The following is a 24,346-nucleotide window of genomic DNA, read 5'->3' as shown; positions in this document are numbered from 1 at the left end:
GACCCAGAAATGAACCCACACACCTATGGTCACTTGATTTTTGACAAAGGAGCCAAAACCATCCAATGGAAAAAAGATAGCATTTTCAGCAAATGGTGCTGGTTCAACTGGAGGGCAACATGTAGAAGAATGCAGATCGATCCATGCTTATCACCCTGTACAAAGCTTAAGTCCAAGTGGATCAAGGACCTCCACATCAAAGCAGACACACTCAAACTAATAGAAGAAAAACTAGGGAAGCATCTGGAACACATGGGCACTGGAGAAAATTTCCTGAACAAAACACCAATGGCTTATGCTCTAAGATCAAGAATCGACAAATGGGATCTCATAAAACTGCAAAGCTTCTGTAAGGCAAAGGACACTGTGGTTAGGACAAAACGACAACCAACAGATTGGGAAAAGATCTTTACCAATCCTATAACAGATAGAGGCCTTATATCCAAAATATACAAAGAACTCAAGAAGTTAGACCGCAGGGAAACAAATAACCCTATTAAAAAATGGGGTTCAGAGCTGAACAAAGAATTCACAGCTGAGGAATGCCGAATGGCTGAGAAACACCTAAAGAAATGTTCAACATCATTAGTCATAAGGGAAATGCAAATCAAAACAACCCTGAGATTTCACCTCACACCAGTGAGAATGGCTAAGATCAAAAACTCAGGTGACAGCAGATGCTGGCGAGGATGTGGAGAAAGAGGAACACTCCTCCATTGTTGGTGGGATTGCAGATTGGTAAAACCATTCTGGAAATCAGTCTGGAGGTTCCTCAGAAAATTGGACATTGAACTGCCTGAGGATCCAGCCATACCTCTCTTGGGCATATACCCAAAAGATGCCTCAACATATAAAAGAGACACGTGCTCCACTATGTTCATCGCAGCCTTATTTATAATAGCCAGAAAATGGAAAGAACCCAGATGCCCTTCAACAGAGGAATGGATACAGAAAATGTGGTACATCTACACAATGGAATATTACTCAGCTATCAAAAACAACGAGTTTATGAAATTCGTAGGCAAATGGTTGGAACTGGAAAATATCATCCTGAGTGAGCTAACCCACTCACAGAAAGACATACATGGTATGCACTCATTGATAAGTGGCTATTAGCCCAAATGCTTGAATTACCCTAGATCCCTAGAACAAAGGAAACTCAAGACGGATGATCAAAATGTGAATGCTTCACTCCTTCTTTAAATGAGGAAAAAGAATACCCTTGGCAGGGAAGGGAGAGGCAAAGATTAAAACAGAGACTGAAGGAACACCCATTCAGAGCCTGCCCCACAGGTGGCCCATACATATACAGCCACCCAATTAGACAAGATGGATGAAGCAAAGAAGTGCAGACCGACAGGAGCCGGATGTAGATCGCTCCTGAGAGACACAGCCAGAATACAGCAAATACAGAGGCGAATGCCAGCAGCAAACCACTGAACTGAGAATAGGTCCCCCGTTGAAGGAATCAGAGAAAGAACTGGAAGAGCTTGAAGGTGCTCGAGACCCCAAAAGTACAACAATGTCAAGCAACCAGAGCTTCCAGGGACTAAGCCACTACCTAAAGACTATACATGGACTGACCCTGGACTCTGTCCCCATAGGTAGCAATGAATATCCTAGTAAGAGCACCAGTGGAAGGGGAAGCCCTGGGTCCTGCTAAGACTGAACCCCCAGTGAACTAGACTATGCGGGGAGGGTGGCAATGGGGGGAGGTTTGGGAGGGGAACACCCATAAGGAAGGGGAGGGGGGAGGGTGATGTTTGTCCGGAAACCGGGAAAGGGAATAACACTTGAAATGTATATAAGAAATACTCAAGTTAATAAAAAAAAAAAAAGAAATGTAAATAAGAAATACTCAAGTTAATAAAAATTATATATACATATATATATATATATATATATATATATCTGATGTCAAAAAGTATCTTTTACTTAATATGCTCTACATTGTGGTCCACATGCATGAATCGTGGAAATCATCATAGTTTCTTGTGGCAGGTAGGATCTCAATAATATCCATGGACACCCTCTTGTTTGCTAAACACAGCAGGCAGCATTGATATCATTATAATTTCCACTTGCAAGTATTATCACACATATCTCTCCGATGGCAGTCTGAGCCCTTAGCATGAAATAGGCAGCAGTATTGTCCATGAACTTGAAGATCAACTCTTCTGGCAATAGTGCTCAAAGTGAACACTGACTAAGGATATTAACAAAGTTACCACAGGCAGGAGGATTAAGTAACATCAATATATTTTCTTTTGCAATTGAGATCAATGATATAATGGCATAAAGTGGCAGCAGGGATCCCTAATATCCTGGTGGTTAGTAGCACCCATCACCAGGGATAAACAATGATGTTTGTTGCCAGGAGGCATAAATGATGTGTGCACAGTTTCAGAAGGTATATTATACCATGGACAGAAATTTCTTCTCAAGTGGCAGGATAAAACTTTGACCTGAAATTCTTTACAACTGGCAGCACAAATACATATCATGGTGTGAGATGGCAGAAGTTTGTATCATTGACTGATGGCAAAAGTTTGGTATAGATTTGGATGGCAATTGGAGTAATTCATATTAATATTCCAATTGGCAGCAGAGAACAGTGCCATGCTGACAGCTCCTGGCATCAAAGATTGTAGATATGCAATGGTATTTTTCCCAAAATATATCAATCCCTTCACTATAACTTATCTCAAAGCTTTTCACATGACCTCAAGCAGCAGCATTGACCATGAACATCAGAGTAAATTCTGGTGGTCACAGACTCATTAATATTAACAATCACTTCAGAAGCAACATGGACTATGTGTATTAACTTATGTACTCTTGGCAGCATGGGTGATAGATATTAACATAATTCGTGAGAGCAGTTTAGATTGGTGATATTAGTATAATTTCCAGAGGCAGGAGAGAACACTGCATCTAGGGCTATACCATCATATATTTTGTAAGGTATGCCAGTGACATCAGAAAATACCCAGAGAAAGAAGTTATTTACATACATCATTTTTTTAGTCACAGGACTGCTTACTAACATAAATACTACTTCTCATGGTAGTTTACACAATATTGTCTATAGTAAGGGATATATGCATACATCAAGGAGCTCACCATTTTTCTCTGGCAGGTGGAATCTCAATAGCAATGAAGGAGATCATCTTGTTTGCTTGTGGAAACAGGTAGTACTGAGGTCAGCATTGCTCCCATTGGTGGGTTGGATCACTAAAAGAATCATTCTGGTCCAGTGTGACCTGGGTTCATTAAAATCCTACAGTTTTTTGGCAGCATTGATCAGGAATATACCAAAAAGTTTATTAGCACGGAGTTGTCATTGACAACATAGTTTAACTGGAAGGTCAGATCATGGACTGGAACATCATCTCTAGTTGCAGTATGGATCCTCAACATGAAAATAGTTATACTGACAGGTATTTGTAAGGTTTGACCATTTGTATCAATAGTTATTCTGGTGATAGTTAGGATCTTATACATGTCATGCTCTACAGAGGGGCTATAACCATACATCACAGACATAACAATAGTTTTCTGTGGCAGTTAAGACCTCAATAGGAATAATGAACACCATCATTGTTGCTGGTGGCCCAGAGCCCTCAGAGATCTATGATAGACCATGGTGTTTTCTTTCAGGAGATATCAGTAACATTGATGCAGTTTCAGAAACCAGGTCAGTCCATGGACAGAAACATTTTCTCTAATGGATGGAATGGATTCTTGACATCAAAAAGGGTACAGCACGCATCACAAATTTCATATATAACATGGTTTCAGAGGGCAGTCCATTTGATCACTGACATCAGTATAGATTCTGGTAGCAGACGGAATCTCTCAGATTAATGTAGTCTCATGTGTCACCAGTTATCTCTAACATGGATGCTAGTAGTATCAGGGTTCAAGGACATACAATGATGTCTGTTGCCACAATGCATCACTGACCTCAAGATATCACAGGAAAGGTAACTCAGCATAACCTTAGTTAGCAGCATTGACTAGGAACTTCACCCTAAACACCAGTAGAAAGAAGGTTTCTTGTCATTAACAGTCTCTTCAGAAGCAACATGGACTATGGCATTCTACATAGATGCCAGTGTCATCACTGAAGTGGACATCAACATTGGTTCTGGTGGCACTTTGAATCTGTGATATTAACATGGTCCTCATTTCTAACAGGGATCACTGAATTCAAGGTTTCCTGTGTCAATATTCGCCTTGGGCAATATCATGGTATCTAATTTTATGAATATAATTGAGATCAGTGTAGATTCAGAGGGCAAGAAAGAATATTAACATAAACATCTCCATTGACAGGATGGATCCTTGACACCTTGATCAGTTCATCTGGTTGCAGTGAGGATCTTATACATAATATAATCAACAACAGGGGCTTCATGCATGTATCACAGACATTTTATACACTAAAGGATCACAGGCAGCACAGAACTCTTCAAAGACAACACTAACAATGGATTTCAACATGGTTACCAGTTGCATTATATCCATACAATATCAATACACTTAACTTGGCAGTTGGGATCGCTGATGTCATTAAGTGGTCCAAAGTGATAATAGGGACCACTGAGGACCTGGTTGCCTATGGAAGCAAGGATCTGGGATATAGCACCTTGTCTATTGTCAGAAAGTACCAGAGCCCTCAAGATATATCAGAGGGCAGTAATGACCATGTACAGAAAACTCTTCTCTAGTGACAGGATGGATCCTTGTTATCAAATTTGTACAGCTGACAGCAGACTTCTTATAAATAACAAGTTCTTGTTGTGAAAAAATGGATAACTGATATCAATATAGATTGTATTGGCAGTTGGAGACACTCATTTTAAGGAGATCCAGAGAGGCAACAGGGAATTACTTACATTGTAGCTACTGAAGGAATAAAATATCATGAACATACAATGGTATCTGATGCTGAGATATAGATAGAGAGAGAGAGAGAGAGAGAGAGAGAGAGAGAGAGAGAGAGAGAGAGGCGGGGGATATATATGGGATATATATATATGTATGTATTGAGGATATATATATATATTATATATATATATATAATCTCCTCGATATAATATAGAAGGTGGAACTCAACATGGACTGAAGGAACAGTATGACCTAACACACTGCACCTAATGTTTTGCTGGCCTCAGGGATCCTGGACATTAACCATATCATTGGAAGCATCATAAAATATGGGTTTAAACATGGCTACAGGAGGCAGCTTGAATAACGGATATCCTCAGAGTTCTTGGATGCACTTTGAATTAGTGATATTGATATAGTCCTAAGTTGTAGCAGGGATCACTGACAACAGGGAGGCCAATGGCTGTAGGGATCTTCAGCAATACCATGGTGTCTATTGTTACTTATATATCTATGATATCCACATAGATTAAAAGGGTAGAAAAAATTATGGTCATAAAGTTCTCCAGTGGCAGAATTGATTCTTTTTTTCTTTTCTTTCCATCTTTATTAAATTGGGTATTTCTTATTTACATTTCAAATGTTATTCCCTTTCCTGGTTTCCAGGCCAACATCACCCTAATCCCTCCCCCTCCCTTTCTATATGGGTGTTCCCCTCCACATCGTCCCCCCATTACTGCCCTCCCCACAACAATCATGTTCACTGAGGGTCCAGCCTTGGCAGGATCAAGGGCTTCCCCTTCCACTGGTGCTCTTACTAGGCTATTTATTGCTACCTATGTAGTTGGAACCCAGGGTCAGTCCATGCATAGTCTTTGGGTAGTGACCTAGTCCCTGGAAGCTCTGGTTGGTTGGCATTGTTGTACATATGGGGTCTTGAGCCCCTTCAAGCTCTTTCAGTCCTTTCTCTGAATACTTCAACGGGGGTCCCGTTCTCAGTTCCATGGTTTGCTGCTGACATTCGCCTATGTATTTGCTGTATTCTGGCTGTGTCTCTCAGGAGAGATCTACATCTGGCTCCTGTCAGCCTGCACTTCTATGCTTCATCCACCTTATCTAGTTTGGTGGCTGTATATGTATGGGCCACATGTGGGGCAGGCCCTGAATGGGTGTTCCTTCAACCTCTGTTCTAAACTTTGCCTCCCTATTCCCTCCCAAGGGTATTCTTGTTCCCCATTTAAAGAAGGAATGAAGCATCTGCATTTTGGTCATCCTTCTTGAGTTTCATGTGTTCTGTGCATCTAGGGTAATTCAAGCATTTGGGCTAATATCCACTTATCAATGAGTGCATACCATGTGTTTTTTTTTCCTGAGATTGGGTTACCTCACTCAGGATGATATTTTCCAGTTCCATCCATTTGCCTATGAATTTCATAAAGTCATTGTTTTTTGATAGCTGAGTAGTACTCCATTGTATAGATGTACCACATTTTCTGTATCCATTCCTCTGTTGAAGGCATCTGGGTTCTTTCCAGCTTGGCAGAATTGATTCTTGACAGCACAGTTCTAGGAGAGTCATAACCATGTAAATTACATGTATGATAGCAGACACAAAACGCATACATCGGGGAAGTCAACAGAATTTTCTGTGGAAGATGGCATCTCAGTCATCCATCTGATATTCCCTGTCATCTCAGAACACTTACATCAACAAGACCTCCAGCACCAGCATGGAGCTTGGATTTCTGCATGTTCTCAAGGAGCATCACAAATCATAGTCACAACTAGGGTTTCTATTAGCAAAAGGAATAATGGAGTCCATCATGATTATTGGTCACAGCATGCCACATTGCCATCAACATAGTTTTATGTAGCAGTTAGGATCTCAGACATTATAACGTCTCCAGTAGCAACCCATAGCATTTACCTCATTATGAATTTAGGCAACAATTCCTACCATAGACTTCACAAAACATTCTTATGTTTGATTTAAATAGATGTCTGAAATATCATGGACATAGAGTGGTGTCTGGTGGAAATATATATATATATATATATATATATATATATATGACATCAACATAATATATATATAAAATATGTACCTCAACATTATCCAAGACAGCTGTATTGACTGAACTTCAGTGTAGATTCTGGTAGTTGCAGGTAGTCTGAACATCATGCAGCTTTTTAATGACCACTCAGACTGTGGGTGTCAACATGTTTATCAGTGACATCATGGATTGGTAATGCAATACATTCCCCTTGGTAGTTGGGATCAGAGACATCATCAATCCAAAGTGGGCGTATGAATTACTCCTTATCTATTTGTCTATGGCAGGACCTGTGAGATAACATGTTGTCAATTTCCAGCAAGTAAAAGGAACATTTACTTTCACGGGGCAGGTATGACTATGTAGACACACCTCTTTACTAATTGCAGGATGTATTGCTACATCAAATTGCTTATGAATAGTAAAACACTTCTTAGGTTTTGTCCAGAAGCATAGATAACAGAAATCAATAATGATTCCTTTCACAATTAATGAAAGTGATATTAATGTGGTCACCAGATAGAACAGGGATCACTGACATATTGGATACTACAGGCCTGAAGAATTATGGACATACAGAGTTGTCTTATGAGATATATATCATATCTCAGAAAATGTAACTCAACATGATCCTAAACAGCAAGTACTCTTTTTTTCTTTATTAACTTGAGTATTTCTTATTTACATTTCGATTGTTATTCCCCTTCCCAGTTTCTGGGCCAACATCCCCCTAATCTCTCCCCCTCCCCTTCTATATGGGCTTCCTCTCTCCATCCTCCCCCCATTACCACCTTCCCTCCAATAATCACGTTCACTGGGGGTTCAGTCTTGGCAGGACCAAGGGCTTCCCCTTCCACTGGTGCTCTTACTAGGCTATTCATTGCTACCTATGAGGTTGGAACCCAGGGTCAGTCCATGCATAGTCTTTGGGTAGTGGCTTAGTCCCTGGAAGCTCTGGTTGGTTGGCATTGTTGTTCATATGGGGTCTCCAGTCCCTTCAAGCTCTTTCAGTCCTTTCTCTGATTCCTTCAATGGGGGTCCCATTCTCAGTTCAGTGGTTTGCTGCTGGCATTCGCCTATGTATTTGCTGTATCTGGCTGTGTCTCTCAGGAGAGATCTACATCCAGTTCCTGTTGACCTGCACTTCTTTGAACAGCAAGTATTCTTAATGAACTTCATTGTAGATTCTGATGTTCTCAGGGATTCTTAACATCCACAATGTCTTCAGCGGCAACACTGACTATGGATTTCAACATGGCTACTAGAGACAGCATGTAGAATTCACATCACCCAAGCTTCTGCAACCCCTTTGCATTAATGAAATTAACTTTGTTCCCAGTGTCAACTAGGATCACTCACAATGAGGTTGCCATTGGCAAAAATTACCTTAGCCAATATCATGGTGTATGCTTCCAGGTATATGTAACTGACTTCTGCATTGATTCAGAGGGCAAAAGAAATTATGGTCATAAACCTCTTGTCCAATGATAGGATAGACCTTTGACATCACTAGCCCTTATGGTTGTAGTAAGGATATTGTACATTTCATGGTTGATAATAGGTGCTACATGCATGCATCAGGGACAGTAAGAGAATTTCTCATAACAAGTAGTATCTTAGACATGAATCTGATCTCAAGTGCCAGATAAGAACACATTCTTCAATATGACCTCCCTTGTCAGTATAGATCTTGGAATTTAACATGTTCTCCAGAAGTAGCACACTTCATAGCAATCACAGGGTCTCCACTAGAACTAGGAATAATGGACCCCATGATGATTTCTGGTTATATCATGCAGCACTGACCTCAACATAGCTTCAGTTTGCAGACACGATCACTGACATCAAACATGTCTCCAATAGCAACTTACAGCACTTAACCTTATTTGACCTTAGGCAGCAGAACTGACAATGAAATACAGAGAAGATTATTCTCGTTGAGTTATGAGGAAGACTAGAGAATTTTTATGGGAGTTTATTCATTCTATCTTGTGTGTTCCTAAGAATTAACTCATGTTTCTAGACTTGGACGCACGTATCATTATCTACTGAAACATCCCATTATCTAAATCCTTAAACCAAGGAATTTCATAGTTCTTTATCTATATTCATGACATTTAGGAAAATGCCTACAGCTACATTTTCATCACTCTCTATCTCTTTCTCTATCTGTCTCTTGTTCTCTCTGTGTTGTTCTGTCTCTCCCTCTCTGTCTCCAACTGTACAGGTGTGTATATTTCTAGATATGTATGTATGTATACATATCTATGTATATATGTATGTATATATAATAGACATAGTTTATAGATATAGATATATCTACACTTTAATGATACTTTAGAGATTGTTTCCACCCAAGGATGAAGGTTATCCTTAGCAAACACATGAAAGCACACACACACACACACACACACACACAGGAAACAATGGAATCCATGGAGGGAAGGTAGGGTGACTGCAATTTAGAGTGACATAAAGGCTTTTACAAAGACACTCCTTTTTTGTAGACTTTGACTCAGATGTAATTGAGTTCTTAATATTTCTTCCCTAAAAGTCCCTATGGCTCAGTTTGTTTCTAAGCCATTGTGCAAACTAGAGAAATACAATAACACTGAGTTATACTTCAGGCCTATAACCCCATTCATCTCCTACAACAGCTACAGGGAAGGATACGAAGACACTCAGCTGCTCTTAAAGCCATCCCAAAACTTGTCCTTTGTGAATGAGTGAGGATATTTTCTTCTTTTCTTTTCTTTTTTTTCTCTTGTTTTGCTTGACCCCAATCCCCTTTCCTTCCATTGCCCATCCCGCCTAGTGCTTCCTTCTTCCTCCGAAGTGATATTGAGGCATCCTCACTTGTGACTTTCAGCTTATTGACCATTTTGCTTCTATTGACTGTATGTTGTGAATTCTCTACTTATTTATTTGTTAATATCTACTTATTAATGAGGACATGTCATGCATGTCATTTTGTGTCTAAGTTACCTCACACAGGATGACCTTTCCAGTTCCACCCATTTGCCTGAAAAACTCAGCATGTCCTTATTCTAAAAAACAGAGCTGTATGCCATTGTGTAAATGAACATCATTTTCTGTCATGTGACATCTGGGTTGTTTTCAGATTCTGTCTATAACAAACAAGTATGCTATGAACATAATGGAACATGTGCTCCTGTGGCATGGTGGGGCATCTTTGGAGTATATTCCATAGAGTAGTATTTCTGGTCCTTCAGGTAGATGTATTTCCACTTTTCTGAGGAACCTCCAAATTCATTTCCAGAGCGATTGTACTAGTTTGCAATCCTAAGCAATGGAGGAGTGTTTTCTTTCTCCACATCCTCACTGACATGTATTATCACCTGAGGTTTTTATCTTAGCTATTCTGACTGGTGTAAGGTGGAAACTCAGAGTAATTTTGATTTACATTTCTCTGATCACTTAAGACTTTGATCATTTATTTTGGTGGTTCTCAGCCATTTGATATTCCACTGTTGTGAATTCTCAGTTTAGTTCTATACCAATTTTTTGATTGAGTTGTTTATAATATTTTCAAGATGGGATATGTTTAGCTTTCTGATAGAAAATAGATAGGTCTCACACCACACTGTCCACTAAGGACAGTGTAGTTTGTGAAATACTAATATTAAACTATTATCTGCCAGAAGATGTGTTTGTAGAGAAAGATAATTTATTCTATCTGTCTGGTATGACTTACCAAGGCAAAAGCAAACTATGCTGAGGACCCCCAGTTGAGAAAGGCATAGCCAGGGCCAGGCTATTTACAGGTATTAAGATGGAAAATGAGGCCCATTCAGGATAGGAGTTACTTAATTCTGGGCCCTAATGCTAGTCTCACTTAGTTTTCAGTGTTGTCTATAGATGGTAATTTCTGTGTCAGTGTCAGTTCATTAAAAAAAAGTGACCTATACAAGAGAGTAACCAAACAATCCACCATGCAGAAGCATGGATTCTACCCTATTAAAATGTCTTGACTTGCCAGCATAAAGGGGAGGTTCACCTGTCCTTCACAGGCTCCAAAGTTGTGCAGACAAGCAGTCGACCAGAAATATTTTACCTCTACTGTTCTCTGTTCACTGGGGATAAACTAAAAGTACTTCTCAACACACCTTACAATAGATCCTATTTACTGTGAAATTTTGGTCATAATAAAACTCATTATTCAGACAGAAGGACACCTAAGGGTATATGTTCAAATAGATGATGCTCTGTCAGCAAGTGATGATTCAGTAGGCCTGAGGATTACAGTCCCTTTTGTTGGCAGGAGCTTATGCTACAGGTCTGTGCCCACACAAAACTTCACTTTATTTCTCCAGTTATCACAACAGTGATTTTAGAATCCTGGATAAGTATTACTGAATAGTCAGATATTGCACATTTTCTGGGAATGGGAGCCAATACAGGAGAGCTTTAAATCCTGCACGGGATTAAAAAATTCCTCTTAGGTGATAACATGAGCCAAGAGTGCTGCTGTATAACAGGGATCTGATATTTTAGGACAGGATGTACCTTGAAACTTTGAACAGGAAAATGTGTAGGATAAAGTGCAGAATCATGGCTTTCACATTCTGCTAGGTTGTATAAGTATGCAAATATATATGCAAAAATGAAAATGAAGAGAAGATGACAGCAAGAGAAAAAAGAGAGAAACACACACACACAGAGGCAAATAGTGAGAACACAATGAGATACAGGGCAAATGCAAGAAGGAATGTATTCACAGAATCTAAGGCACAATATACAGGAATTTGTGTACAGACCAAAGGCTTTGCAATCTAGAATTGATTTAAGGAAGTTAACAATGGCATAAGTTGGAACTTTACTTCAGAACCCTGAACTGTATGGTTAGAGAAGATAGGGATTAATGGCCCATTCCACCAACTCTCATATCCTTGGAGATAAACAGATATCTTACCATGTCACATGAGTCCAATGTCTGTGAATCAAAAAGTCATATAAGGGCAAACAATCATTAAATGATTGATCCATTCACCCAGTGGAAGTCCAAAACACCCCTGAACTGGCAAAATGTGTCCAGTTTCTGATTCTTAGTTGTTTGGCTGCATTACAGATATGCTTATAAGCCAGAACATACAATTCAGAGAGCTAAGTGGGTTATTCTCAAGGTGAGATTGTCTAAAGAGGTTGAATCATAAGTTTGCATATCCTGAACATAAAGTTGCATAAGTACATTTAATTCCAAGTCACTGCTACTTAATACTGACTGTAAAAAATGTCAACTAGGAGTAATGTGTTTGATTTCCTATAAAGAAGCAATCTTATCTCCTTCCTGATTTCTTATGGTCTCCTTTTATTCCCATGTTACGACGTCAAAATCCAGTAAGAGTAAAAGGCAGGAATTAACAGTAAATAGCTTTCCTTTCCAACTACCTGCTTTGGGGTGGAAAACAACTGTGCTGGAATTACTGTCTTTATGGAATTTTGGTAAAACAAAATTTCATTAGCTTCACAGAGGCTCTGTTTTTGTGACCCTTTACTTAGAAACCAGCCTCAACTATGTCTTCTTCAGGAATTTTCAATTCTCTTTCCCAGGACTCACTATTTCATCAAAACCATATCTTTCTTCTTGTTATTTGTGCATATGGAACACCACATTTCTTCTTCTCTCTTGTCTAAGTTCCAGATTGTCCGTCCTCATAAACTCTTCAGCCTTTATAACATTAATATGTGTGAAAGCCTAGGGCCTAAGTGAATGCACTAGGAGCAGTCTGCATTGACACAACACTGGTGACATCACAGGGAATATGAAGAGCTCTCGAGGAAAGAACAGAATGTCCAGACAAGGGACTGACTATGTCATGTGGAACAACCTCTGTTCCATGCTAATATTCTCCTTATACCAACCGTAAGGGGAAGTGTTCCATTTACAGGACTCTCCTGGGACACAGGCATTGAGCAACTCTCCCTTCCAAACCAAGGAATTTTGGCCATTGAGCCTTTTTCAATGTCAATTATATGGGAAGGTGATGTGTTTTAATTTCATATATGTTAACTGGCAATAGCTGTGAATGGACAGAGAAGAAAGCCAGCCCAGCAAGTTGTTTGAAGACTAGAGATATCCACTTCCTACATGTGTTTTATCCATAAAACCTTGATAGAAAGATGTTCAAGGGTAACCTTCATTCGAACATTAAGAATAATCAGCAAGGAGTACCATGTCACATCCAAATATGGAAAACCACACTGGGACATCATCAATGATTAACACAAGGGAGAAGCTTGCAGGCACCATCCATCTACAGAGTTAGAGATTCCTCACCCATTCACAGAGCACGTGTGTACAAGTCTTCAGAAAGATGCAGAAGTAGCATAAAGACTCAGTGTATTACTAATAAATATGAAATCCAAACTACAATTTAATCTAATGTTTCCTTATAACCAAATCAGGATGTAAGGCCTACATGGAGAGAGGGACCATGACACAACTGCTCGTACTTCCTCTGAGAAGCCATCCTCACAAACTGCCTTTTCGTTTCAGGACAAAAAGCAGAGGTAGCCAAAGCCATCCCCATGATCAACAGTTTTGGTCACAGCATGAGTCTTGACAGTGCTCCTCTTCCATGTCCCATGGTCTTCCTGAATCTCTTGAATTTTAAAAGTGTGTCAGACACAAATGACAATGTTTGTATCTGGAAAAATCTAAGTAAGAAAAGGCCGAAAGAATAAAAACATGTCATAATAAACACAAAACTCCATCACCTAACTTAACACTAAAAGAGAAAAAGGAAAAACAAAGCAATAGAGTATTACGAGCTTTTATTATATATATATACATATATATATGTATATGTATATATATATATATACAGAACACAAGAGTGCATGAGATCATGTTCACGTCTATAGAGCGTTTTTCCTCAGCAAATCGCAGAAATGAATTCATCCTTTCACTCACACGAGACCATGGAATTAGAAGGACCACATTTGGAAACACCTCCAATGACCTGCCAATCACCAACACATGTCACAACACTGCTGGCCAATGCGTAGAAGCCAGAGAGGAATATTAACCTTGGGAGAAAGCAAAGATGCCCACAGCTGCCTGTGTTTATTGTTTTGTTTTTTCTTAAGGCACGTGTGTATATGTGTGTGTGTGTGTGTGTGTGTGTGTGTGTGTGTGTGTGTGTTTGTATGTGTATGAGTGTGTAGAGTGTGTGAATGTATTGTGTGTGACTGTGTGTGAGTGATGTGTGATTATGCATATATCTGTATATGAGTATATGAATGCATTATGCATGTGTCTGTGTGTGTGTGTAGTGTGTGAATGTATTGTGTGTGACTGTGTGTGAGTGATGTGTGATTATGCATATATCTGTATATGAGTATATGAATGCATTATGCATGTATCTGTGTGTGTGTGTGTGTGTGACTGTATGTGTATGTGAGTGGTGTGTGTGATTGTGTATCTGTGTGAGAATGGTGTGTGTGTGTATGTGTGGTGTGTGATTGTGTGTGTGTGTGTGTGTGTGTGTGTGTGTGTGTGTGTGTGTGTGTGAGACAATCCTTACTGGATTCTACTCCAACAGGTAAGAGGACCCTTCCCTTGGCTCCCGACCCGTGTTCCCAGGATAGCCCTGTCAGTCTTCTGTCCTCAGTGAAATCCACACCTGGGCTCGCACACACTTCTCTGAAGAGATTAACAAATTCTTCATTAACCAAACATCGAACAGCCCCGGATCATGCCCTGCTTTTCATTTCCAGTCAGCGATCAAATGTGTTCAGTGCTCTCTTGAGGGTGAGGGAAATAAGAGACGATGCCAAGGGTTTTACAGGCGTGGGGTCAACCTTGGAAGAGAAGTAAATAAATAAAAGCACAGATGTCTCTGCCTAGCGGCCCCTTGCACCTCTGCTCACTATTACGGAAAAGCATAAAGACGGCTGGACTGGGCAGTGGGAAGCGTTGATCTTGGGACCCTCTTCTGTCAACGTCTGTTACACAGCAGCAGCCAAGGACAGATGGTAGCAGCTTCCAGAAAACCAGCCCTTACATTTGGAGCCAAAGGGTGGTTTAGTTTCCCTGTATACTTTACGGTCGGCCTCCTCAGACAGCTGCTATTGCAATACAGGTGAACTCTCCTGCAGCTACATGCCATGCATAGGAAGCATCTCATGAAATAGGCACAAATAAGGTACAAGAAACCGTGCCAGGTTTTTCAGGATGAATCTCAATTTTATGACAACTAGGATGCCTAAGAAGATATCTGAAATGACAGAAGCTCAGCGGTTAGAGCAGTGACTGCTCGCCCAGAGGTCGTGGGTTCAGGTCCCAGCACCCACGTGGTGGCCCGCAGCCGTATGTGCCGGGATCCGATGCCCCCTTCCGGTGAGTCTGCGGACCGCGACTTAAATAGAATGTATAGATCTTAAAAAAAAAAAAAAAATGCTCAATCCTAAAAAGCGAGCCAGGGATGCATGACGTCTACTATGACGTATAAGGCAGACAGCCCCGCCTACTTATGCCCGACACTGGGCTTTCCTGCCAACACGGCTTTGACTCGCATGGAGGATGAGTGACATCAGGCCCTTAAGGAACGGTGACGTAGGAGACGCTATGATGTCACACTGACGTTTAGAACCCGGAAGAAGTCCCCGGATGAATGAATGACGTCAGGCCCCAGTTCTACAGAGCTGTCGAGGACCGAAGGGAGCAGCGCACGCCTGTAAGGAAGACCGGCCGCTTCCAGCGACCCCAAGCCTTTCTGCTTCCGACATTTCTGCAAGGTCCCTGATGAGGGCACATGAGGTCGCCTCCCCGTCCTGGCCCAGACACTCACAAGGAATCACTGACAGCTCAGGGAGTCAATCAACCTCTATCGGACACTTCCCATACATTAACTTTCCACCCATTAACCACGGACACTTTCCATACATTAGCCGCTATCGCACACTTTCCATACATCAACCACGGACACTTTCCATACATCAACCACTATAGGACACTTTCCACACATTAACCGCTGACACTTTCCATACATTAACCTGAGCATACAATGCATGCTCCTTTCTTAGGACGCATTTTCCTCAGGGGTGAAAAACGGCGGAAGTGACGACAACACAGAGACCGCAGACCAGGGTGGGTGGGGGCGGGGCAAATATCATCGCTTTATTCGCGGGTTGGGACCGTGCCTCAGACGAGACATTTTTCGGGGTGCGGCTTGGGGGACGTGGCTGGACCGGGACCTGGGTTCCCCCGTTCACAGCCACCCATCAGGCTACCCGACCTCACCGCGCAGCCGCCGCTGCCATGGCTTCTCCGCTTCTGTCCCAACCCCATCGGTCCGCTCTATGTGCAACACATGGGGTTGCCAGGAAATTACCCGACGTCTCCGGGAAAAGAGATGGGCAACGCCCCCAGCCTTAAAAAGCATACGAAGAAAAAATATCGGGGTTCACGTTTTCTTTGCTATCCAGCATTGATTTTGAGCCCGGGTTCCAGTGTACCGGAAGTCAGCCAAAGCCGACCCCGAACTCTCAGCTTCTCCGACCTCGGATACGGCGGTTTATCCTGACAAAAATGGAGACCCGGGCGCAGCTCACCAAATTCCCCGGAACGAATGTCTACAGTAACTTCCGGTCTGGCAGTTTCCTGTCCTGCCCGGAAGGTTCCGGGCTGAAACATCTATTTCCCATGTACGTGGCTGTATTTAAAAAAAAAACAAAAAACAAAAAAAAAAAAACCTTTAAGAATACGTTTTGAAGATGGCGGTCGATGTGCACGACTGAGTGGCCTCTGGGAATTGTAGTTCAGCCACACGGTGACCGAAGCCACCTCTCACAGCCGTTCACCCGTGAGGCCGCTGGGAAACCGTTGGCCGAGTCCGGGGCGCAGAGGCGTCTGGGAATTGAAGTTCAGCCACGCGGTCAGCCTCAAACACACCTCCAGCTCGGACGGACCTGACGACGCCCAGAAATGGAAATGGCGGCGGTGAAGCAGATGGATGAAGTAGCAGAGCTCACTGGAGAAAAGCCTGCGTTAGCCCAGGCTGGGTCCGAGGGGAAACGGAGGAAGAGCACGCTACGCTCGCTTTCCACCCAGGCTGCACTGCCTTAAAGGATGGACTGGAAGTGACGTAATCCCACCGAGAAGAGACCGCGACAGACGGAAACGAGACTTCCGGGCGTCCAGCAGGCAAGGTTAGACGCGATTTGATGTCAGCGCCAGCCACCTCCACAGGCGCTGAGAGGTCAGCACCATCTTCGAGGCTTCCCCCTTTAGAGAAGTGTCATGGCGGGAGGCCGCCAAATGCAGAGTACTCAGTTCACCTGCAGGCTGGAAGACCAAGCATTCAGTGCGTCTTTGGGAACCTGCTGCGACCTCCAGTGCCGGAACAGGCTGCACAATGGGCTGTGCTGCGGTCTCCGGCCTAAGAGCTAAGACGGTGCTGGAACCATGGTGTCCATGGCCGGGTCCCTGAGCCACCAGAAGACAGGAGAGCAGCAAGATGGCCCAGGACGCTGGCTCCGTTCATCAGACTGAGGTGTGCACAGGAGGAGCTGAGTGGGTCGGCGAGGGGCCCCTCTCAGAGGACGACGGGACGGTCCGCGCGGCCGCCTCCCGCTGCAAGTCCTCCACCCGCTTCCGCAGTTCGGCCTTGACGGCCAGCAACTCCTTCAGGTTCTGGTGGATCGGCATCTGCGCAGAGACAGGGCTGTCACTCAGTGCTCACTCTGAATTTCAGTATTCAGCCGCATAGCCTAATGGTTAGCTCAGTGTTGAAGCACAGTTTGCTCTGAACGCAGCGTTCAGGATTTAATGGCTTTCTCACTGCCCAGATGCTTACCTGCCCGGTCTCACAAACCATGTGTAATAAACATCACAGTAAAAGAAACCCCGACCGTAGAAGACAATCTCTGACGGATTAACGACACAAGGTCGGAAAGCAGCTCATGGCAGAGAGGACTGATCTCACCCCACAGCTCTCAGGTGGCTGTCATGCGGGAAGATTGCGGCAGCGACCCGGAGCGAGAACCCGGAGGAACCCGGAGGTGGGAGCTGAAGAGGAGGCCGTGGTGTGGTGCTGCTCACTGGCTCACTCCTTGTGACGTGGTGAAGAGCTGTAAGAGGCTGCTTAGTTCACCCAGCGCCATCAGCTCAGGGGCAACACTGCCCTCCCACGTCAGTCCGGAGCGCAGAGGCGTCTGGGAATTGTAGTTTCACCACGCGGTGACCTAAACTGTCGGTTTTACGCAGGCATCTGTGTCCCGCGGAGATGAAGTTAACCGACTTCAGTAACATCTAACCAGGCTGCCCTGCAGGTCGGAGCTTCTGCCGGCTACCCAGGCTGCCCCACGGGTGCTAGGGACAAGGTCAGCACGGAAAGGCCCTGGGGAAGCCACAATAATCCGACTACTCAGGTGTGGCCATCATTAATAATAATTAATGATGTCTCAGTGGTCAGAGCACCGACTGCTCTTTCTAAAGGTCCTGAGTTCGATTCCCAGTACCCACATGGTGGTTGCAACCGTTTGTCATGGGATCTGATGCCCTCTTCTGGTATCTGAAGACAGCGATTTATATATAATATATAGATCTTTAAAAAAAAAAAGTTTGAACTCTTAACTCAGTAAACGGAGCGGGGTTGGTAACGGCAAAGAACCTTCTAGAACACACAAAACATGGAACCCTAACTCCTAGGGCAGTGCACCCTCAGTACGTCAGCGTCTACCATGAATACATCTTATGACGTCATCCTCGCCCAGGAAGAAAGGTCATGTCCTTATGAGAACGAGAAAACGGAAAATTACCTGCGGCCTCATCCGTGGGTTCCACCGTACGTAGTAATTTACCCACAATTCCAAGCGGCTAACACTCGCGACCGGATACAGCACGTGGTGGTCGTAGCTCACGAAGAAGGGGTTGGAGAATTCGTCGAGTTGGCTGTTGATGTAGGACCACAGCGACAGGGTCTTTGCACAGACGTCCTGGGAACAAACAACCGGGACACGGGAGTGAGTTCCTCACCGCAGCCCCGAGGGCGATTATTATTATTATCTTATTTTCACACAAACGTATTTTAAATAATGAGCTGAGTTCACACACTGAGACATCTGGATGCACACAGCCTCATGTGCAGATGTGCTGTCCCCAGAAACAGCACCAAAGTGAGGCAACACCTGGAAACTGGCTGCAGGGAGGAGGGACGAGAACTTTCTATATGAATGGCCAATATTTGTTAATTCCTGTGTGTGTGTGTCTGTGCATGTGCGCACGTGTGCGTGTGTGTATGTGTATGTGTGTCTGGGTGTATCTGTGTGTGTGTGTCTGAGGTACCAGAAAAATGGGTGTCACTGGTGCCGTGCGGATCCCACAGGCGTGGGTAAAAGCCTCACCGAACTGAACATCAGCGACTGCACTGCGCTTCCGATGAGCGCATTCACTGTGTCGGCGGAAGAATTAATTTATGTCACGAAAATTGATAAAGATTTTACTCCGCTGTTGTGGGTTTGTTTTGTTCTGCTTTAAACATCTGGATTGATGGATTTAAACATCTGCATTGAGATTCGATTCCAATGCCATTACACCCACCATTCAATCCTCCCTTTTAAAATTAAAAACTTAGCAGAAATAAATAAATATTCATAGGAATAAATAAAACCCTGTTTATTCATATAAAATAAATTAAAATATTTTTTAAAAGTTGATAGTTTCATCAAACCGAGGGACACACGTGGATTTCGCAGTACGCCCGGAATAGCTATGACGTGCGCTGTGAAGCGCGCTGTGACCTGCGCTCACCTCTCTGACACGCTGCTGCTCGCAGTTGCACAGGAAGGTCCCGAAGAGGCAGCTGTACAGGTGATCCAAAATTGCGATCAGGAACAACTCGTTAAACTCGAATGCCGAAGGGAACTGAAACGGAGAGGAAAAATTAAAGTTCATTCTTAAAGTTTAATCACGGAAGCAAAGTCATATCGCTCAATTTTGGGGGTTTTTTTTTTTTTTTGTGGTTTTGGGTTTTTTTGTTTGTTTTTTGATTTATTTCTCTGATGGCCCAGAAGCACCTTGATATCCTCAGTCGTCGGGGAAACGCAAATCGAAACAACCCTGAGATTCCACCTCCCACGAACCAGAATGGCTAAGATTTAAAAAAAAAGAAATCTTGAGTGATGTCAAGGGCTACTGAGGACAGGGAGCAGGAGGGATATTTTTAAATTGCCGCTGGGATCTGGCGGTTTCTTAGAAAACTAGGAATGGTTCTACCTCAAGACCCAGGTATACCACTCCTGGGCATGTACCCAAAAAGATGTCCCACCGTACCGCAGGGACATTTGCCCCACTATGTTCACGGCAGCTTTATTTGTAGTAGCCAGAAACTGGGAATGACCAAGATATCCCTCAACTGAAGAATGGATAAAGAAAATGCAGTTTGTCTACACAGTGGAATACTATGCAGCCGTTAAAAAGAGAAAGACATCATGAATGTTGCAGACGAATGGATGAAAGTAGAGGTTGGGGATTTAGCTCAGTGGTAGAGCGCTTGCCTAGCAAGCGCAAGGCCCTAGGTTCAGTCCCCAGCTCCAAAAAGAAAAAGAAAAAAGAAAGTAGAAAATATCGTCCTGAGTGAGGCAATGCAGACCCAGATGGATGTATACGGTGTGTACTCATGAGTGGGTATCAGCTGTGAATTACAGGTACCATGCTACCATGCACAGAACCAAGGAAACAAAATACCGAGGAAGGCCCAGGGGAGGAAATAAAATGGACATTGGAGGATGGAGGGATAAGGATACCGACCCGGATGTCACAGGATCTCCAACCCAAAATAGATCCTGACTACAAGATGTGCAGGGACAACGATGGAGCCGAGGCCAAGGGAACTTACAACCAGCCCAACCTGAGACCCATCCCATGGGTGAGAACCAGCCCCTGAATCTCGTGGAAGAGTTAGAGGATCCAGCGGGGATCGGAACCCCAGAAGATCTGCAGAGTCCACAAACCTGGACCCTTGGGGGCCCCCAGAGACTGAACCACCAACCAAAGAGCACATATGTGGGCTGCACCTATACCACGCCCTGCCCCCCGACACACATACCCACACACCCACACACACACACATAGCACACGTGCTGCACCTACTACGCCCCCACATAGCACACACATATAGCACATGTGCAGCTTGGCCTTCATACGGGTCCCCAACAACTATAACCAGGATGTAACATGAATGAATTTTACCAGAGAACAGGAAGGGACCCTCCAAGATCAGCATTTGCCGGATGTGATTTAAGAAGAATAGAGAGCATGACCGGCTCTGCACACATTACAGATTATTCACACTTAAGAACTGTCCCACAAACACAATCCCATGAGCTCGAGCTCCTGAATCATTACCTGTGCGTAAACGAACTGAGTCTAGCAGTATAGAAAAAGGGATTGTAACGTGGCAGAGTTTGGTTTATTCTATAAGAATGCAAGGCTGGTTTAACAGTAAAAAAAAAAAAAAAAAAAAAAAAAAATCAATCAATGTTAAAAAGATTCGAGGCCTTAGGCTGGAGAGATGGCTCAGTGGTTAAGAGCACTGACTGCTCTTCCAAAGGTCCTGAGTTCAAATCCCAGTAACCACATGGTGGCTCACGACCATCTGTAATGAGATTGGATTCCCTCTTCTGGTGTGTCTGAAGACAGCTACAGTATATAATATATATATATACTTTAAAATACTTTAAAATAAAAAAGCTCGCTCTCTTTCTCACTTAAAAAAAAGATGTGAGGCCGGTTTCATAGTAAAAACCAACGTTAAAAAGAAATCAATGACAATATTAAGAAATATTAAAAATATGTATATAAGAAATATAAAAAAAGAAATATTAAGAGATTAAAGAATAAAAACCACATGGTCACCTCCACTGTCTTAGGCAACACATGATGCATTTTTTTCCGAATTTCTGTGAAGCTTATTATTATCACCACCGCCAACAGGTTTCAGCCGGTCACAGCCAGTCAGCAGCCATGCGACATCTGGAAATAATGGCCTCAGCGGCTGGCGTGCACGGAGTTGACTGAGGGAGTGTTAACTGAGATGCACTCTGCTAAGGAAGCAAAGAAAACTGGAACCAACGCCAATGAACATAAGTACGAGAAGTCGGTTCATACCAAGGACGGATTCTTAATATGAAGAAAAAAATATTAATTTCTTAGCATGGATCAATACTAAGTCAGAATTAATATTAATATTGATTAATATCCAGTCAGAACGATGCTTGCACACTACCTTGTCTAATCTTCAGTGTGACAACCAAGATGACAATTGGGCACAGAGCACCGTGGCAGGGAAATTTAATTTAGGAAGGACTTGAGCAGAGTTCCCAGTTACTTCCGGGGAATTGCAAGCAGAAGGTAAAACTTACAAGCTATAAGTTGATTGCCTGCCTTTAATTTACCTAAAACATAGTCTCAGAAAACATGTCATGACACACTCTGAGATTCTGCACTGCCCGAGGAACAAAAGCAGTAGAGGTGACATCGTTAAAACTACAGACACCTTAGAATATTTCAGAGATGCTGAAGATTCTTTTGAGCATTTCCAACAGTTCCTTCTGTCGTGGTTTGTCCCTATATAAAGTAGCACCACCGACTATGCATGAAATCGCTCATTGCATTCTGGGATTTTTTTTCCATAGCACCATCTATGCATGAAACGGCGCGTTGCATTCTGGGATTTTTTTTTTCTGACTTTACACGGACTGAACTCAATTCAGCCGTGTGCAAATGAAAAGTGAGCAAATTGCATTACTCAGATATATATATATATTTATATTTCACTGATTCGTTACATATAAAATTATTAGATTATAGCCAAAGACTCTCCACTGATATTTCCTGCTCAGATGTTATTTTAAGGAAAATTGTGCACACGTTTAATGCACAGAATCAAAGAGTCGTGAGACACCCCTGAGTGATTCCACCCAAATCCCTTATTTCCTTTGTTAAAAACCAACAGGCAGCACAAAATAGCACTCGTCAGCATGAGGGATGGAAATCAACTTAAAGCGAAAGACACGCACGTGCACGCCAACGTGTGTGTTCATAAGCGTTTAGGTAAAGCAAGCTGGTGCACGTCCTGCAGACAGCGACCAGACTGTTTTGGTTTTTTTTTTTTTTTTTTGCATTTAATTTTCAAGGTAAGTTTTCTAAAATGTGATTCATGCTCTCTTTTCTTGATCTTCTGCTCTAGTTCCTCTTTTAAAAGTCAGTCTATACACTTTGCACTGCACTACCCCACCCGCGGATCTATAGTCTCCACACTGCACTACCCCACCCACTGGTTGGAAGGCAAACCCTTTGCAAACATCTCCAAAAACATTTACATTATGATCTGTAAAAGCAGCAAATTCATAGTCATGAAGAAGTAATGAAAACGATTTTGTGTTTCGGGGTCACCATGAGGAGCCATGTTCAAGAGTTGGGAGCACTGGGAAGGTCGGAAACAAACCACTGCGCTTCCCAGCCTGTGAACCCATGGCATCACAAAGGGCAGCTCTGCAAAACTCTGACAGACACATATTCCTGTGTTTCGAACAGGACCTTGGAGCATTTAGTCTTTCTTCCTGATTCCGTGTTCCTGGCCCGGTCTCCTATCCCAGGGACTCCAAACTCACACATGCATGTTAGAAATCATGGGAAAACCTAAGCAGCCTTATTTAAAACCAAGCTGCGGAATATTGCTAACCAGTAAGCAGGGAAGAAAAGTGTTTCTAATTTTTTGTTCACGTGAATGAGAATCGAACCACACTGAGGACATATGGAAGGGACATATGTAACACACGTTTTGCATGAAGCATGGATGGGAATTTAATTTTCCACTGTGAGACATGTCTGAAGCAGACTGTAGTGATAGGCAAGAAATCCCTTACCTGCCTTGTCATCTGCCAAACGCAATCAATGAACTGGAGAAATATAGGCGACCGGTCAGCGTCAGCGTGGTTGTCGTCACCGTGGCCCACTCTCTGGAAAGAAGCCAACACGGATCACAGGATTTCCCAGGAAAGGCATTGGCGATTGGGACCGATACTGATGGCACACAGGGCCCAGGTGACAGTGACGTGGGGTTCACAGAATCAATGCCGCTGACAGAACAGACTAAATTATCTGGGGCTAGCAGGAAAGCCAGTGAGAAGATCCCATGTAGCTGTGCGGAATTAACCGGTTGCAGGTATCCCGTGAGTCTTGCAGATTATGAGTCTGGGGATTGAAGGGAGTGGAAATAGTGTATACACTGACTAATGTATATGGGGCTTCTATTTGGGGTGACAATGTATACACTGACTAATGTATATGGGGCTTCTATTTGGGGTGACAATGTATATACTGACTAATGTATATGGGGCTTCCATTTGGGGTGACAATGTATACTCTTACT

The 24,346-nt window shown here is 42.9% G+C and overlaps 1 protein-coding gene and 1 pseudogene across 7 annotated transcripts in view; both read right to left on the bottom strand.

Annotated features, from left to right (window-relative positions):
• Positions 1-16,260, bottom strand: part of Zfp91-ps2 (zinc finger protein 91, pseudogene 2) — a 130,000-nt pseudogene extending 113,740 nt beyond the window's left edge.
• Mtmr1 (myotubularin related protein 1) overlaps positions 16,061-24,346 on the bottom strand; it is a 33,504-nt gene continuing 25,218 nt past the window's right edge. For 4 of the 7 annotated variants that reach the window (XM_063277455.1, XM_039096935.2, XM_039096937.2 and 1 more), the window contains 4 exons: positions 23,841-23,933; positions 19,723-19,836; positions 18,732-18,908; positions 16,065-17,619 (listed from right to left, as the gene is read on the bottom strand). In XM_063277455.1, coding sequence (XP_063133525.1) covers positions 17,455-17,619; positions 18,732-18,908; positions 19,723-19,836; positions 23,841-23,933 — 549 coding nt within the window. In that variant the 3' untranslated portion in view covers positions 16,065-17,454. Of the gene's footprint in view, positions 17,620-18,731; positions 18,909-19,722; positions 19,837-23,840; positions 23,934-23,964; positions 24,169-24,346 lie in introns of those variants that run through there. The other 3 variants (NM_001415695.1, NM_001191725.4, XM_039096940.2) reach the window with 2 other exon arrangements.

Source organism: Rattus norvegicus, chromosome 18 (genome assembly GCF_036323735.1).
Source record: "Rattus norvegicus strain BN/NHsdMcwi chromosome 18, GRCr8, whole genome shotgun sequence".
NCBI classification, from domain to species: domain Eukaryota; kingdom Metazoa; phylum Chordata; class Mammalia; order Rodentia; family Muridae; genus Rattus; species Rattus norvegicus.
The sequence above is the reverse complement of the archived record's forward strand: the minus strand, read 5'-3'. Positions and strand labels throughout refer to the sequence as shown.